At 30.7% G+C, this 15,121-nt stretch overlaps 1 protein-coding gene across 4 annotated transcripts; it reads right to left on the reverse strand.

Moving 5' to 3' along the window:
- Nucleotides 1–1,065: 1,065 nt before the first annotated feature.
- Nucleotides 1,066–13,641, reverse strand: LOC122518487 (SCY1-like protein 2). Of its 4 annotated transcripts, none has more exons than XM_043637441.1 (18): nucleotides 13,407–13,641; nucleotides 9,992–10,205; nucleotides 8,561–8,695; nucleotides 7,432–7,623; nucleotides 6,668–6,794; nucleotides 6,493–6,576; nucleotides 6,286–6,431; nucleotides 5,630–5,760; nucleotides 5,347–5,461; nucleotides 5,112–5,257; nucleotides 4,167–4,320; nucleotides 3,824–4,064; nucleotides 3,397–3,565; nucleotides 3,119–3,300; nucleotides 2,969–3,025; nucleotides 2,658–2,887; nucleotides 1,990–2,240; nucleotides 1,066–1,158 (listed from the first exon to the last, which is right to left on the reverse strand). In XM_043637441.1, exons 2-17 carry the CDS (start codon nucleotides 10,142–10,144, stop codon nucleotides 2,004–2,006), a joined length of 2,499 nt encoding a protein of 832 aa, XP_043493376.1. In that variant the 5' UTR covers nucleotides 10,145–10,205; nucleotides 13,407–13,641; the 3' UTR covers nucleotides 1,066–1,158; nucleotides 1,990–2,003. The 4 variants fall into 4 exon arrangements, with proteins under 4 accessions (XP_043493376.1, XP_043493378.1, XP_043493375.1 ...); XM_043637443.1 differs by lacking the exon at nucleotides 13,407–13,641 and adding an exon at nucleotides 12,642–12,767 and having other exon boundaries at nucleotides 2,100–2,240; XM_043637440.1 differs by lacking the exon at nucleotides 13,407–13,641 and adding an exon at nucleotides 12,642–12,767.
- Nucleotides 13,642–15,121: the final 1,480 nt, after the last annotated feature.

Here is a 15,121-nt window from a genome sequence, read left to right on the forward strand (position 1 = left end):
TTCGTAGAAATTATTTGACAAAATTCTATAAATATAATTTATTTCCAAAATTCATATTGCGCTTCTCTGTAAATATTTAATGAATACATTTATTCTGTGGCATGGATAATTATTCAAATTTGTTTTAAAAAGATATCGAAATTCATTTCTATACCCAATAGATATCATTTTATTATACCGTGTCGATTGAATAGCAATTAATTTATCAATAAAGAAGATTTTTTAAGCTTATGCAACAAATGCAACAAATGCATTTTGTCTGTATATAGGAGCACAATTTATAATTACAATTTTCATGATACACGAATAATTATTAATATTTAGAAAAATGATTTAATTATTAAATGTGCACACGCGTTCGTCAAATAATTTATTGAAGTTGATACGAAACGAGAAAATAAACCAATTTAAAATTTATTAAGAAGAGAGATCTAATTAAATAAATATCGATCAATATAAGGAGAAACTTTTGAACGAATTAATTAATTAATTATTATACACACACGTACTGACACGTGTGTACATGTATACATTTAATAGAGAATTTTTGTCAGCTGATTTCCAGCTGTTGGATGCCAACCATACATCCACACACACACACACCCACACACACACACCATATATGTTCTGTTATTTATTACGATGAAACATTTAAAGAGAAAAAAAGAGATTACTTTGTTTTTTGTCTTTTGAAGAAGAAGAACAAGAATAAGAAGAAGAAGAAGAAGAAGAAGAAAGTTAGCCTACTTAAAAATGGTGTAGTTCTCCATTTAATGAGAATTCTCGGTTGAAAAAATGTAATAGGTATATTTTAAAGAATTAGATTTGTCGAATAAATTGAAAGTAAAACAGATCAATCTTCGAAATGGAATTGAATTTGTATATTCCTATTTTCTCGTATCTCATTGCGACATCAAATACTTTCTCTTAGGAAGGCTCGAATTTGTACAACCTATCATCCCCTGATCGTACCAAATTGTCGACAGCATTAGAAAATGCAATTTACGTTTACATTTTGCACGTTGTACTGCATTCAAATTCACCAAAATGATGATTATTCTTCTATTTTGGAAGTATAATTTAACGATCGTTCCCCTATCTCTCCTTTCTTTCTGATTGTACATTTCATGCGTCGTTTTGTCTATAGAAGAACTGATACTGTAACATATCAAAGATCCAATAACATTATTTCTATGATAATTATATTTGAATAAATTTTGAATAAGATCCTAATTATATGATGAAAATATTTTCTTTTTTCGAATATTCAATCTTGTCAAGCTTAAATTACAAGTATTGCTTGTATATAAGCTGGCGTTATATATTTACAAGCTAATTGATTATTACTCTTAAATCGAATATTATCAGAAAAAAAAAAAATTTCATGCGGCTGGGCAACAGAGAGGCCAAAAGGATTGGAGTGGAAGGAAGTACGTTTGAGACAAGTGAATAGGAACAAAATCAATAATCAGGCAGAGAGAAAGAGAAAGAGAGAGAGAAAGAGAGTTAGATAGAAGGAAGAAGAAGAAGAAGAAAAATTAAAAGAAGAAGATCATCACGTGTCTGTCTGTTCTCAGCAAAAAATTGCAGTGACATCGCTTATGGCAGCGGCAACAAGAGCAGCAGCCATAACCAGCAGTAGCACGCAACAAGAAGAGCATTATTTACAATTAGCAAATAGCATAGCAAATATAGCGAAGATATCTCAACTATTATTATTATTATTATTATATATAATATAAATTTATAAATAATATATATAATGTGTGTATATATTATATATATTATAAATATATGAAATATAATTTGATCGTTTTTAGTTTTAAATAACCGAAGATGTTCAATCGTCGAAGAGTCAACAACAACTTCGTCGAGATTGAAGATCTTCCTTGAAGGAAATATCAAAGTACCGTGCGATAGAGCAAGAAGCGAGATGCAGACACGATCTTTGGTGCTGGCATGAAGGTAAAGGAAGCATAGTATCCTTACACTGTAACCAAGGGTCAGTGGGAATGTTGTCCCGGTAGCTGGAGTGATGGAGAAAGTGTTGGTTGTGGTGGTGGTAGTCCATTGAAGTAGATTGGGGGTAGTTGTCTTACCATGCTGGTGCCAACCTGGTGAAGGAGTCCTTGTTGGGATGACGTTGATGATACCGAGGGACGCCTTGATCCTCGGACACTATTCATACTCGAACTGAGAAGATACGGCACGCTACTACTTGTTATTGGCATTCCACCTCCCTAGGAATATCAAATATGACAGACTTATGTCATTTTATTGCTTGATAATATTTGTACCAATAATTGTTATTGTATGAAGAATGGTATAAGTATATTTAATTATAATAATATATAAATATTATATATATTGGGTTGGCAACTAAGTGTGTGCAGTTATTTTTAGTAATAAAATAATAAAATAATTGCAACAAAATCCGTAATCATTTAGTTGCCAACCCAATATATATAATCAATTATTATATATATATAAATATTATTTTGAATATAAAACATCACACGAAATGAATTTGTTTGTTGATCAATCGTTTAACTTAATCGTTAACCCTCTTCATAATTACAATTAAGGCACATTTATTATCCACCTATGTTTAACACAAATGTAACGAAGTTTATTAAATACTAGATATAATGTTATACCGTCGGCGGTGAAAGATTAATAGTTGATCCACGTCGTTCCTGAGTCGAATGTCGACGTATTGGTAAACCACCACCAGGTGTTCCACCAGGTGAACTTGCGCAAGATGGTGCTACGCGTATTTTAGGTGTCATTAATGTATTATCCGAAAGACGTCTACTCGTGAATGCGTTATGCACTTTTAAGAAATTACTATCGTTAACCGTTGATGTAAACCACCCTCCGAAATTGGCTACGAACAAATGTATCATTGATTAAGATTTGTTTTATCAATTATTTTGATAAAAACAGTTTTAGAGTGAACATTACGTACATATTATTGAATTTTTTCGTGCCATATTTTCGGCAGATGCTGTCCTATCTGGTTCAGCTAATATATCGAAGATACAAATAATCAATTAGATAATAATTCATTTTTCACTGAACAATATGATTACGAATAAATGTTTTTTATATTTCGTACTCATGCTATTTTTTCTCGCCATATCTTCGGCTGATGACGTTTTCCGTTGATCGATACGTAAATTTGGAATGTTGAACGGTGGAACGTGCATGTTATCCGTGCTATGCTGATGTCGGAAAGTTCGAAATCTGTCAGGACTTGGTAAAGATAGATTGTCCAGGGTGAGTTTATTTCTTTGATTCCTAAAAAGATCAAAATATATCACAATCGTTTTGTCTGTGATAATTGAAACGAGAAAGAGAGAAAGAGAGAGAGAGATAGGACAAAGAAAAACTTGCCTTTCAATGTGATTCAACATTTCTTGTAACACTTGAAAAAGTAATACGAATTGATCCAAATTTAATCCAGGATTGACCGTTTGCGGAAGCAACGATGGCAACGCACGAGTTGCCATCCAATTAACGGAAAGACCGTATTTCTTATCGGTAAGCATCAACGTGTAAATATCTATAATAAATAATCCAAATTTGATAATATACATAATAATACTAATGATCGTTTAAACACAAATCCAAATGAAATAATTCGTCTTACTTTCCGCACAATTTCTACAAAATTGCATTATGAAAGCTCAGAAAGCATTTTTTTAAAAGCGCGAAGCATTATAAGCAATGTTTCTTTCTTTTCTTTTCTTTTCTTTTCTTTTTCTTGTGGTTTTTTTGTTCTTTTTGTTTTTAGAAAAAAAAAAAATTTTTTCACACTTACTTACAACCCGAACAACAATCTCGGGTTCTTGGAGATTAACCTTGCTGAGAAGGGGTAAAACGTAGTCTATGATCTTTTGTTTCTCGAGTCGATTTAAAATACAGTAAATCACTTTCATCAATTCGCACTCGTCGACAGTCTTATTGTCGAAGGCCTGGAGTATCTTCGGTAGTATTATTGTTTTTATAGCATCGTCGTTGATATAATCTGTTACTTTGGTCACGGCTATGCAAGCGGCCGTCTATGGGGAACGTGTAAAGTGTATATTTCCTATCACGTTTTCATGCTAGTATGATTTAATGGGGGTTAACGTGAGTGTGCCTGTATGTGTGTATTATTTTACCTGCACTTGTATCGTTGAATTCTCAAAACTGGTATACAACATTTTTAAAACCTCCGAATCTATGTATTCCTCTGGGGTCTTCTTCAATATTACATGTAAATTTTCTAACATTGTAACGGTACCATTAATTGATTTTCGGTTCAGGAAGAGTGGTCTGAGAACAAGTAAAAATGAGATAAAAAAGAATTCCAGAGAAAATCATTCCTTTAGTATATAAAATAGAATAAATATTTTAAGAAAAACTAATGTGCAAACTTTAATAATAAATTTAATTAAAATATAATAATAATAATAATCATTGTTAATATTGATACACATTATTCACCACACAGACAAATAATAAATACAAAAGTATTCGTACAGTGAGTATATGAAAAGAGAAAAAGATCTGTATTTTCTATATTATTAATTGTTATTAACAAAATATATTAATTATTAATTGTATAAACAAAAGTTCATTATAGTATTTTGTAACTTACAAGACAAATTAGTAATGAATATAAATATAATAATTAATATTTCATAGGATCCTTTTTTTTTTTGACGAATAATTTTGCATCAATCTATTTGGCATGTATAATACTATTACTAAATTTGTAATAACATTTTTATTAATTACTAACGATATACGAATATTTAAGTCTCGTAAGTTACAAAATACAATAATCAATAACTATTGTTCATTTATATTACTTATTACCAATGTTAGTGTATAAAACATGCAAACGTATATATATCATATTTTACTTTACATTCATTTTGTAATAATATATACAATGTGAGATAATATACGTGTACTTTTACATTATTAATTACAATGAATAATATAGAAAATACAGAGATCATTTTTAATTTTCGAAACTTACTGTACGAATAATACTTTTGTTTCTCTACTCTTGTAAAAATGTTTTCAATTTCTTCGAACTGTTTAAGAGAATGATTTACCTCAGAGTTGGAAAGATTATTTTCTCGAACTCTTCTTTAGTACTCTTTTCAATGATGTATAAGATCGGCTGCAGGACCGCCGATAAGACTTCCTGGGTCTGCAACTCAGCCCGAAGATACCACCAAATGTGTTGATACAATAGTTTCTGCGTATTAAAGTGGTGCATGTGACAACGCGAGCCGACGGAATAGCATAGGGTCGTCTTTTTTTTTTTATGTAGATCGTCTTTTCTACCTTCGGTACATACGGCAAAAATTCCTTCAGGGTCGTCGTATAAAAATGTTCCTTTTGAGATAAGTCCTTTAACTTGCTAACATCCAGAAATTGAAAGGCGTGCACTAGCGGGTCCCTGTAAATTCATTTATTTTACATTTGTATACGTTGTATCCTATTTCTTTTTCTTTTTCTATGTTTTGTTTTCTCTTCTCTCTCTCTCTCTCTCTCTCTTTCTCTCATTATTTTTTTGATTTATACTTAAAGATATATATTTCAACAAAGATATTTCTTTTTAACCAACCGGAAATATTTGATCATCGATAAAACTTGAGCTGTAGGCCTTAGACTAATGTCCTTTTGCAGAAGTCTTGATATTGCTTCTCTTAGTGGAGGTGTTACCGAGGGTAGAAAATGTTCTACCTGATCGTCGAGCTGAAGGTATGAGAAGTGCAATGAATCGAGTAAAAAACAAATGATCAACTATTTTATATATATATGTAAACAATTGTAAATACATTTTATTGTAAGATTATTGTCAACTTATTCCTTATGGTGTCGAACAACAATCTATTGTTTGCTCGTGATTCTAAGTGTTGAGGAAGAATTATTAGTATAATATCTAATACATGATTAATAATTGAAAACTTATTTGTATTTTTATTGTTAGTGGTGGTGGTATTATAACATTTACAAATAATAAAATTACCATAAATGATTTAAAAATAATTCAATTGATCAACGATAATATCAGGTAGGATGTTGAACGTTGTTGGATTATCTTTAACGATTGAAAATATTTGATTTATACATTTTATAGTATTTTATTATTTGTAAATGTTATTCATTAAAAAATACCCGACTTTTGTTTGGCTCCACTTGTCTTAATAATTTTGAATAAAAATGATTAGTACACACGATGTTTGTTTGAAATATTTTTCATTGAAATGAATCACTTACATTTTCCATTTGTCTGAGGTACTCGGTATAATTGTGATTTGCTTGAATCAAGGGTCTACCATGATTGAATATAGCGCACATCGTCATTCCAAGACTAAACATGTCGCTAGCAAAACAATCTAATTCTTTTTGTTGAGTTTCCGGTGCTATAACAAACACAAAGAACGTAGATGAAAAACAATCCAATCGATCTAATTATTTTCTTACCTAAATAATCCAAATTTGGTTGCGCCATCTTTGACTTACTACTTGTCCATGGTTTTATATCAAATGGTATCTTATTGATAACCTCTGCGATAATATCAAATAAATAATTGTAAACAAATTCAAATGAAATGTATTTCAAATTTGGAAAAAGATTTCTTTTTCTATTGAATCTTACTTATAAATTCAAATCCGGCAAGTTTCCACGTTCCTCTTTTAGTTATTATAATATTACTCGGACAAACGTTTCTGTGAAGAATTTTCGGATGACAACTGTTATGCAGAAATAACAATGCTTCGGTAATCTGTAAAAATATTTTTTTCTTATAAGATTGCGATCAAAATATTACAAATAAAATAAAAATATACATATCGTTATACTTTGTATATTTTTTTGTTCTGTATTTTTGCGATAATATTATCTATCAGAAGAAAAAATAAAATACGTTAAAACTTGAGGAAAACAATTAACGAATCCGTTTAATTATTTCTTCTACCCTCCCTCCTCCCCGTTTTAAATTATCGGCTCGTTCCTAATTTTCTTTCCTCTTTTTACGCAAAAACAAGTTGTCTAAAAGTTGGACAAAAAAAAAAGATATAACACGCGAGATATTTATTCGACATCCAATAACGTTTCCCGTTAATTACAAACTTATTTTTCTTTGTTCTGGAAAATTAATTACCCACTATTACGAGCATAGTAATTGAAATAATTCTTTCTCTTCTATTTGCGGTTCCTGTAATTCATAAAATACCGCAATTTTCTAACGATGAAACGCGTTTTCAAATTAAACGAATAAATTAACATAAGAAAAGGTTTATTTTTTCTTTTACGTAATTTTCCTATCCATGTATATTTAAATATAAACATTAAAAAATTTATATTATTATTAATTCACGAGTATTTTTAATTAAAAATTATTTGGAAGATTTAAATCTTACCTGTAACAAACCATACTTAATTTCGATATCCAATAATTCGTAATCTTTCACGTAACAGGTACGATTGCTTTGCGACAAATTTTGCCTGTTAAGTTCTTGTTGTTCCTGAGAAGCTAAAACGTTAGCAAGACTAGCTAAAACTGGTTCCGAGGCAAAAGCTAACGTTTCTGGACATTCTTCAACTTTATATACCTATAATAAGATCGAATAATATCAAAAGTAAAATAATTTAATCGACCAATTGATTTACACAAAATTTCTGAATAAATCTAACCAAATTTTTATATACGAAAAATCATTCAAATAATTTCAATATATTTTCTGATACTTCGTTCTGATATTTCGAATTTTACAAGTGAATATTTTTTCTTTTGAATATTAAGTTAAAGAAATTTGTACTCAACAAATAAGGTATGTAAAAAAAATAGATTCTTTTTTTTTTTAAATATTAATTTATCGAATATTCGAAATTGTGCGCGTGATTTGAAATTCAAAACGTCTTGGCAGGAAACCTGTTCAAATTTGACTGTGAATCGATATAATATATCTACGTGTGATATAAAAAATACGAAGGTGTGAGATGATATATAGAAATATTTCGCATAATACGCAAAGGGATGGTTTCCCTCGTATTTCTAACGGATGAAACATTCGACTCCCTTTCCTTCCCTTGGGATTTAAGAACATACGTAATTAAGCGCTCAATATTTTATTCAGATATGAAATTTTCCCAAGGAAATATCTTTAAAGGTAGAACCGAAGGTATAACGTTGAATTATACGTTTTATTATTCATCAAAATTGAGTGAGAAGAAAAATAAATATATAAATCAGGTAAAATTATTCAATTTTATACAGAAAAATGTTCAGATGCATATAATTAAAAATGTATTTATGTTAATAACATTATAAAACTTTGGTAATTGATCGAACTTACGACTCGAAGTTTTTGATTGATTTAATTCCTTGTTTTTTTCTACGCGGTAGATGTATTTATTTATTCAAAATAAATTGCGAAATTTTGTGGTCCAAACTCTGACGCAAACGACGTTTTCTTTGAATTTACATCGTCGAATATTAATTTGTTTAATTATACAATAAATAATTATGCAATATATTGTAATATTTACCTGCAATATCTTTGGATGAGCAAAACGTTGCAATTCTCTAGCACCGTAGCGCAATATTTCCGTAACAATTTCCTTGCGTTTTGGTTTGTGAAGTTTTTCCACCGAACGTTTGTCGAAGAAAAATACGGAAACTTCCTACGAACGAATTTCATTCTCTTATTTTGTTTCTTCCATTCGTACAACAACAACAACAACAACAAAATAATATTTCATAAATAAGACAAATTATGATTGAAATAATTAGATTACTCTTCTGTTAATTCGAAAACTGGAGGATTATAATTAATAATTTAATTAATTAATAAATATTTAATTAATAATTAAATTATAATTAATAATTCGAGAAAGTTGTAAACATAATCAATCAATTATTTTACTCAAGAATGAAATAATCGAAAATTCAGAACAATTTTTTGTTCTCAAAGTATAATAAACATAATGCCAATAATTATCAAACGTTTTATTCCCAGTTTATTGAATCACGCAAGACAAAAAGAAAAAAAAAAGAGAGAAAGAGAGAGAGAGACTTTGAGAAACTTGATGCAGAACTTTGAACGAGACACGTTCGTGTTCCATTTTGATAATTAATATCAAGTTGTCTATCTTTATATCATGTTTTGACAAGTTACTCTTCTAAACCATTTCAAGGTAATACACGTTTGATGAAAAAAGAAACGAACAATGAAATCTCAACAAATGTCATTAAAATAATAATCGAATATAATTTTGATAATAAATTAAAATCTAAAATCAATCGTTTCTATTTTTTTTTTCACTTTAATTATTTTAATTTAAATTTTTTACTTTTTTTTTTAAATTTTTTCACTTTAATTATTTTATTTAAATTTAATTATTATTCGCTTTAATTATTTTTCTTCACTTTTATTATTTTAATTATCGAAACAATTCCATCAGATAAAAATATATCGCGAAAGAATTGATTATCGTTCATGATTTTTCGTTTGTTTAAATTTTTTCTCTATCTCTTTCTCGCTATGTTCATCGATTTTGTTATATATATATATATATATATGTAGATTCGTGTTATTATTCAAACCCACAAGAGACCACTGAGAAAACGACTCTTGCGAAAAGAGCGAATGTTGTGTTCCTAATGCATAAATATTTGCTGTTCTGGTTTAATTCTCTTGGAGTTAATCCGGGTAATACGGATAAAAGGAAAATAGTATTACCGGTTTTCTCTTTTCATGCTTGCACTATTCGCATAATCGTTAACACCGTTTACGAGAAACATGTATACCCATTAGGATAACAAAATCGTTTGAACACAGACGAACATCATAACATCGTTAACAATGAAAATATCATTTAGTCAATGAAATATAATATCTTGATAGATCATAAGCTCAACGATAATACAATGGTTTGAGATTATAGAAAAGTTTCATGAACAATTCAAAATGAAATTACCTTTCCATCTTCTTTACGGTAAGCTTCAAAGATACGCCAAACGTGTTCCGGTCCCGCAGTAGCGGTTTGCTTGCCAATGTCACAGAAATTTCTTATTGGATTTGCTAATTGAAAATGGGACGACGAACTGCTGCTCTTAGATTTCGCAAACATGATGTACCTTTGATAGATTTCATCCACTCCAACGAAATTAGCGCCTAACTCTTCTTATCGTCTGACAAATCAAACCAACAGATACATTTAATGACCCATTCTTCTGATTTTCACATTTTATTTTCATCTAACGAACTATTCAAATGAGATCAAATAACTGTGATATATTAAAACTAACTTAAGAGAGAGAGAGATCAGATCAATTTCAATCGTATATACGATGATATTTAGTCACGCATTCGAATACGGAATGCCAAATGAGAAAAACAGATTATTGCGAGCGAACGAGCAAACATTTGAAAAGAAAAAAAAAGAAAAAAGCAAATCTCTGAGGCAACATGCGAACGAGAGTAGTGACGTGAAAAAAGAAGAAGAAGAAAAAAAACAGAAAGTAGGAAAAAAGGAGAGAAAAGAAAAGGATTGCAACCATGGGGGGGGGGGAATAAAAGATTGGCACAGCAAACTGTGAGAGAAAAGCGAAGTAGTATTACTGTAAAATCGATCGTACGCGATAACCCATTGGTTTACCTTTCGAGTATAACACTCTTTCGTTTCCGTATCATTGCCCTAGATCTATCTTCAATTATTTTTAAAACTGTCAATTAAAAACGAATAAATTTTAATCTCACAATTATCTATGATAATCTTGTCTATTAATTTTAATACAAATGTGTGTGAAACCTATGGTTAAACCTAGGATAAAACATACGTTTCACTCAATTGTCAATCAATTTATTTCCGTTCTTATTAATGAAAACACGATTACATTCGTACTATTGAAAATGATCAAACAAAGGAATATAAGACACAATTTCATGATCGGATACGTGAGATACAATGCTTTCCGTTACGGAAATATGATTCTCGATAGGTGCATTTCCGCATCGAATCGATTCTTCTTCCTTCCTCCCTTCCTCCCTTCCGCCCTTTCCTTCCTTTCGTCCTTTTTTTAAATTCATTTTCTTATTCTCACCTCTATCTTTCTTCTTCTTTTTTTTTCGTTAATAATCAAACATGACTTTTCTAATATTTTTCTCGACGCGTTCCTGATTTTTCTTTCTTTCGTAAAAACAAGAATTCAATTTTTGATCTTCCCTCCCCCCTGCCCTGCCCCCCCTCCCTCGCCCTGATATCTCCCCAATACGACATTAAAAATAAAAATGAAATTAAATAGTTCGCGATTTTTCGTACGAAAGTAGTTGGGGGAGGGGGGCGGGAGGGGTCCGATTACCCTCTGCCCTTTTTTCTACTAATCCCAGTAGAACGTGTCAAGAATTGTTCGGACGCGACCCTTCGAACCGAAACTCTTGGTCGAGCAAAATTTTCCTTTTCGTGATATTTGATATATATTTTTATTGTGTGTGCAACTTGTTGATCAATTATTTAAAATAGAAAAATACACGAAAATGATTTTAACAACAAACGTATCGTATGTTTGATAAATGTCGAGTTAATCAAAATAAATTTCAACGATGTAATTGCGTTTTTAACTTTCCAAAAATGATTGCTATACACGTGTGTTTGTTGAACATCGAAAGAGTGTCTCATATTTCATCTATAAATAAATTCATTCTCGTGACGTTGCACTCTCCCATCTATTTACGCTGTGACAATCAAAACTTTCCCTTTTCTTTTTCCTATTATTAGAAAACAAACAAAAAAAATCACGTCGATTAAATCGCAGTTTGGAAAAGAAACAAAAATACGCACACACACACACGCACACGATGTTATATTCATTCATTCATTTTATTAATTAAATCATTAATTATTTCATTTATTTAGTAAATTCCCAAAAATAAAAGATACCTTTCTTACGACATTGTTTTCTTACAAAGTTAACGAAATCAACTTGTTCTTTGAACGAATCAAAATAATAGATCCGAGTTTTCTATTTCTGAAGAAAGAGAACGGAAAAGGAAAACTTTCAATCGAAATACCGAGAAAGAGTCTCGTGTGGATGCTCGAATGAGTTTTTAATTAAATCATTTGTTCATTCGAAAGAAACAAAATTAAATACGAAATTAAAAAAATCGCTGAAAAAGTCTCCAAAAAAGATTGATTTATTAAAATAATATAATAAATAAAAATAAGAAGAAATAATAACAATAAAAATCATTTAATTGAGATGAAATAACCGAGAAGATAAATTATTCATTACTAATTGAATAAAGCTGACGGACGAATCCAAGATCAAGGGTTTCAAATTGAGGATTCGAGTTGAAATTCTGTTAACATTCATTTACCCCCGTAAAGAATCAAGTTTCGTTTTAACAACAATTCAATGTCGTAAACCTTGATATCCGATATTTCATAGTCGACTAAACGTAGACGAGAGAGAGAGTGAGAGACAGAGAGAGAAAGAGAGAGAGAGAAAGAGAGAGAGAGAGAGAGAAGAAAGAAGTAAAAGCTATATTATCGAGTATTAAAAATAGATCTAAAGTAAGAATAAAAAAGGAAAGGAAAGGAAGTCAGTTCGTAGCTGGCAATATCTCACCTGTTGCCGAGAGTTACGTGCTGAATATATACTTGTAAACGGATCGACGCCGCGCGGGTTGTGTGACGTGAAACACTGAATAAGAATATTCTATAAAAGAGAGATAAATAAAAAAAAATATATATATATATAAAAAAAAATTAAATATTTATCTTATTCCTTATAATATATAAAATATAATACGTTCTTCTTTTTTTTTATATTTTTCTTGTCTTTAAAAAATAATTTCAACTTCTTTAGAGAATATAATATCTTTTAGTTATTATTGAAAAATGAGATGCACGAAATGTTTCAACAGGACGACCGAAGTCCGTCGCGAGACTGGGGAGGGCCGAAGGAAAGATCCTGTTTACAGGATAACGGGAGCACCCTCTTTCTCTCTTTCCCTATCACCCCCTCTCTCTCTCTCTTTCTCTTCTACTCACTCACTCACTCATTCTCACTTGCTCTCTCTTTCATTCTCTTAGCCCACATTGAATCCTCTCCGGTGTGAGGAAAGGTGCGCAAGCGCCAAACGCCTCCAAAGCGTAATAGGAATATATAGTTAGGTACGGATCGGCTCCGGGCCGGCTCCGGCCAGGGTGTGTAGGCCTCTGCCTGGAAATTATAGGTCTGGGCTGCAGGTACCAGCGACTGCTAGGGGATTTGAGGTCAGGGGATAGAGTTTGACCTGGCCTGGCCTGGCCTGGCCTCGCCTTGTCTCACCTCACCTCACCTCACCTCACCTCACCTCACCTCATCTCACCTCACCTCACTTCACCTCACCTCGCTTCCTGACTCTCCATTACTTCTCTCACGACGTTTCCCTTCTCGTCAATATACTCTCGTTCTACTACTCTCTACACCCTTACTATCCGATATTCTTATCTTCTTCCTACACGTTTACCGATCTTCCAAGCAACACCTTCCATCTAATATCCTTTTTAGCTACTTTCTTGCCCATCTTTAGCCCGTATCCTCTCCCCGTTCAATGCCGGCTCATGTACTTCGGCCTTGAGCAATCTCTATATAGGTCAAGGCCGTTGATTGCAACAAGTTCGTCCTCGACGATCGGCTGACGAATCGAACGTCCCTGTGTCTCTCGGTTTAATTCATTCCAGCGTCTTTTTATTTGTTTTGTTTTTTCTTCTTCTTTTTTTTTGTAAATAATCCAAATAAATCTCGATTTTTTAAATATACTTTCGTTTCCTTATCATTTACCGAAAGATAACAGAAAATGATAATAGTTTTTCTTGTCGAGGAACATTATTTTTATCTTTAATGGTACTCGGTATGTCTAAACTTAAGAGCAATAATGTACGTAATATTCTATAAAAAAGATGCGCAGGACTCTTCCCCCGGGAATACCTCTCTATCTTTCTCTCTTTTACTATCCTATTTTACTATCTTCTTTCTCTCTCTCTCTCTCTCTCTCTCTCTCTGTAGCTATCTTTTTATCTTCATCTCTACGTAATTCTTTTAATACTTATATATGTATGTAGATAAACGAATGACTACTAAGGGAATACTCGATAACTTTGATCGATATTGCAAATTTCTTAATCGCTCCAGGCAAATACCGGATATTCAAATTCGAAATTGTAATAAAAACTTTGCTCTTTAAATAGGGTTCATCCGAAAACCTTGAACATTTTAACAATAAAATAAGGATTCCTAGTCTTTCTTTATATTATTCGTTACGTATCTAAATTAGGAATTAAATTAGAGATTGTAAAATATAATTTTATATTACCTAACAAAACTAATTTATAAGTTATGTTATTCATGCATTTGTTCTAGAGAATAACAATGAATAATTCATTTTATGAAATATAAAATAATACGTAGATAAAAGTGATTCATTTTTTATTATTTTTTGTTTTATCCCAATAATTATTCTTTTTCTTTATTTTGAATAAATAGTTTCCTACATTATCGACCATTACTTTTACTTATCGATTATTGATATTCGATTGAAGATTCAAATATGCCCGCCATTCTCCATCTTAGATTCATTGCTTCGTCGTCAAGTCACGTAATAGTATTTACTTCAAAAAGTACGAATCAAATTGAGAGATAGTAAAATGTTTAACCAATAAAGAAACGTTTACGTTACTATGTCGCTATATATATATAATACATTATTGCATTGTTAGATGCAATTTTACTTAAGTGTATAACGTAAAGTCTGACTTGCAATATTTCTTATCTATCCAACGTGATTTATAATAATGAAAAATACAATAAGTTCTTTTCTATATCAAATTCTGAAATAAAAATAATGCAATATTTTTTTTAATCCTTCCACTTTATTTTGTTTTGTTTTGTTATACTTATAATAATATTATATGTAAATAATAACAAATGAAATATATCTTTTTATCGATTATTTATTAAAAACATTTATAGACGTCTAATAAATGATTTTGCTTATCATTTATATATAATTAGCATGCATTAAATAATTATGCAAAAATATCAGGTTAACGATTAATCATATG

The sequence above is a fragment of the Polistes fuscatus genome, unplaced genomic scaffold (genome assembly GCF_010416935.1).
Source record: "Polistes fuscatus isolate 324 unplaced genomic scaffold, CU_Pfus_HIC Scaffold25, whole genome shotgun sequence".
NCBI classification, from domain to species: domain Eukaryota; kingdom Metazoa; phylum Arthropoda; class Insecta; order Hymenoptera; family Vespidae; genus Polistes; species Polistes fuscatus.

Excerpts from the sequence above, each read along its gene's own strand:
- LOC122518487 (XM_043637441.1), bottom strand. The coding sequence starts at position 10,144 with ATGTTTGCGAAATCTAAGAGCAGCAGTTCGTCGTCCCATTTTCAATTA. Across the intron at positions 3,301-3,396 it reads ATGTTGAATCACATTGAAAG|GAATCAAAGAAATAAACTCA; the intron begins GCAAGTTTTTCT and ends TGATCTTTTTAG. Across the intron at positions 2,888-2,968 it reads ACGAAAAAATTCAATAATAT|CCAATTTCGGAGGGTGGTTT; the intron begins GTACGTAATGTT and ends ATTTGTTCGTAG.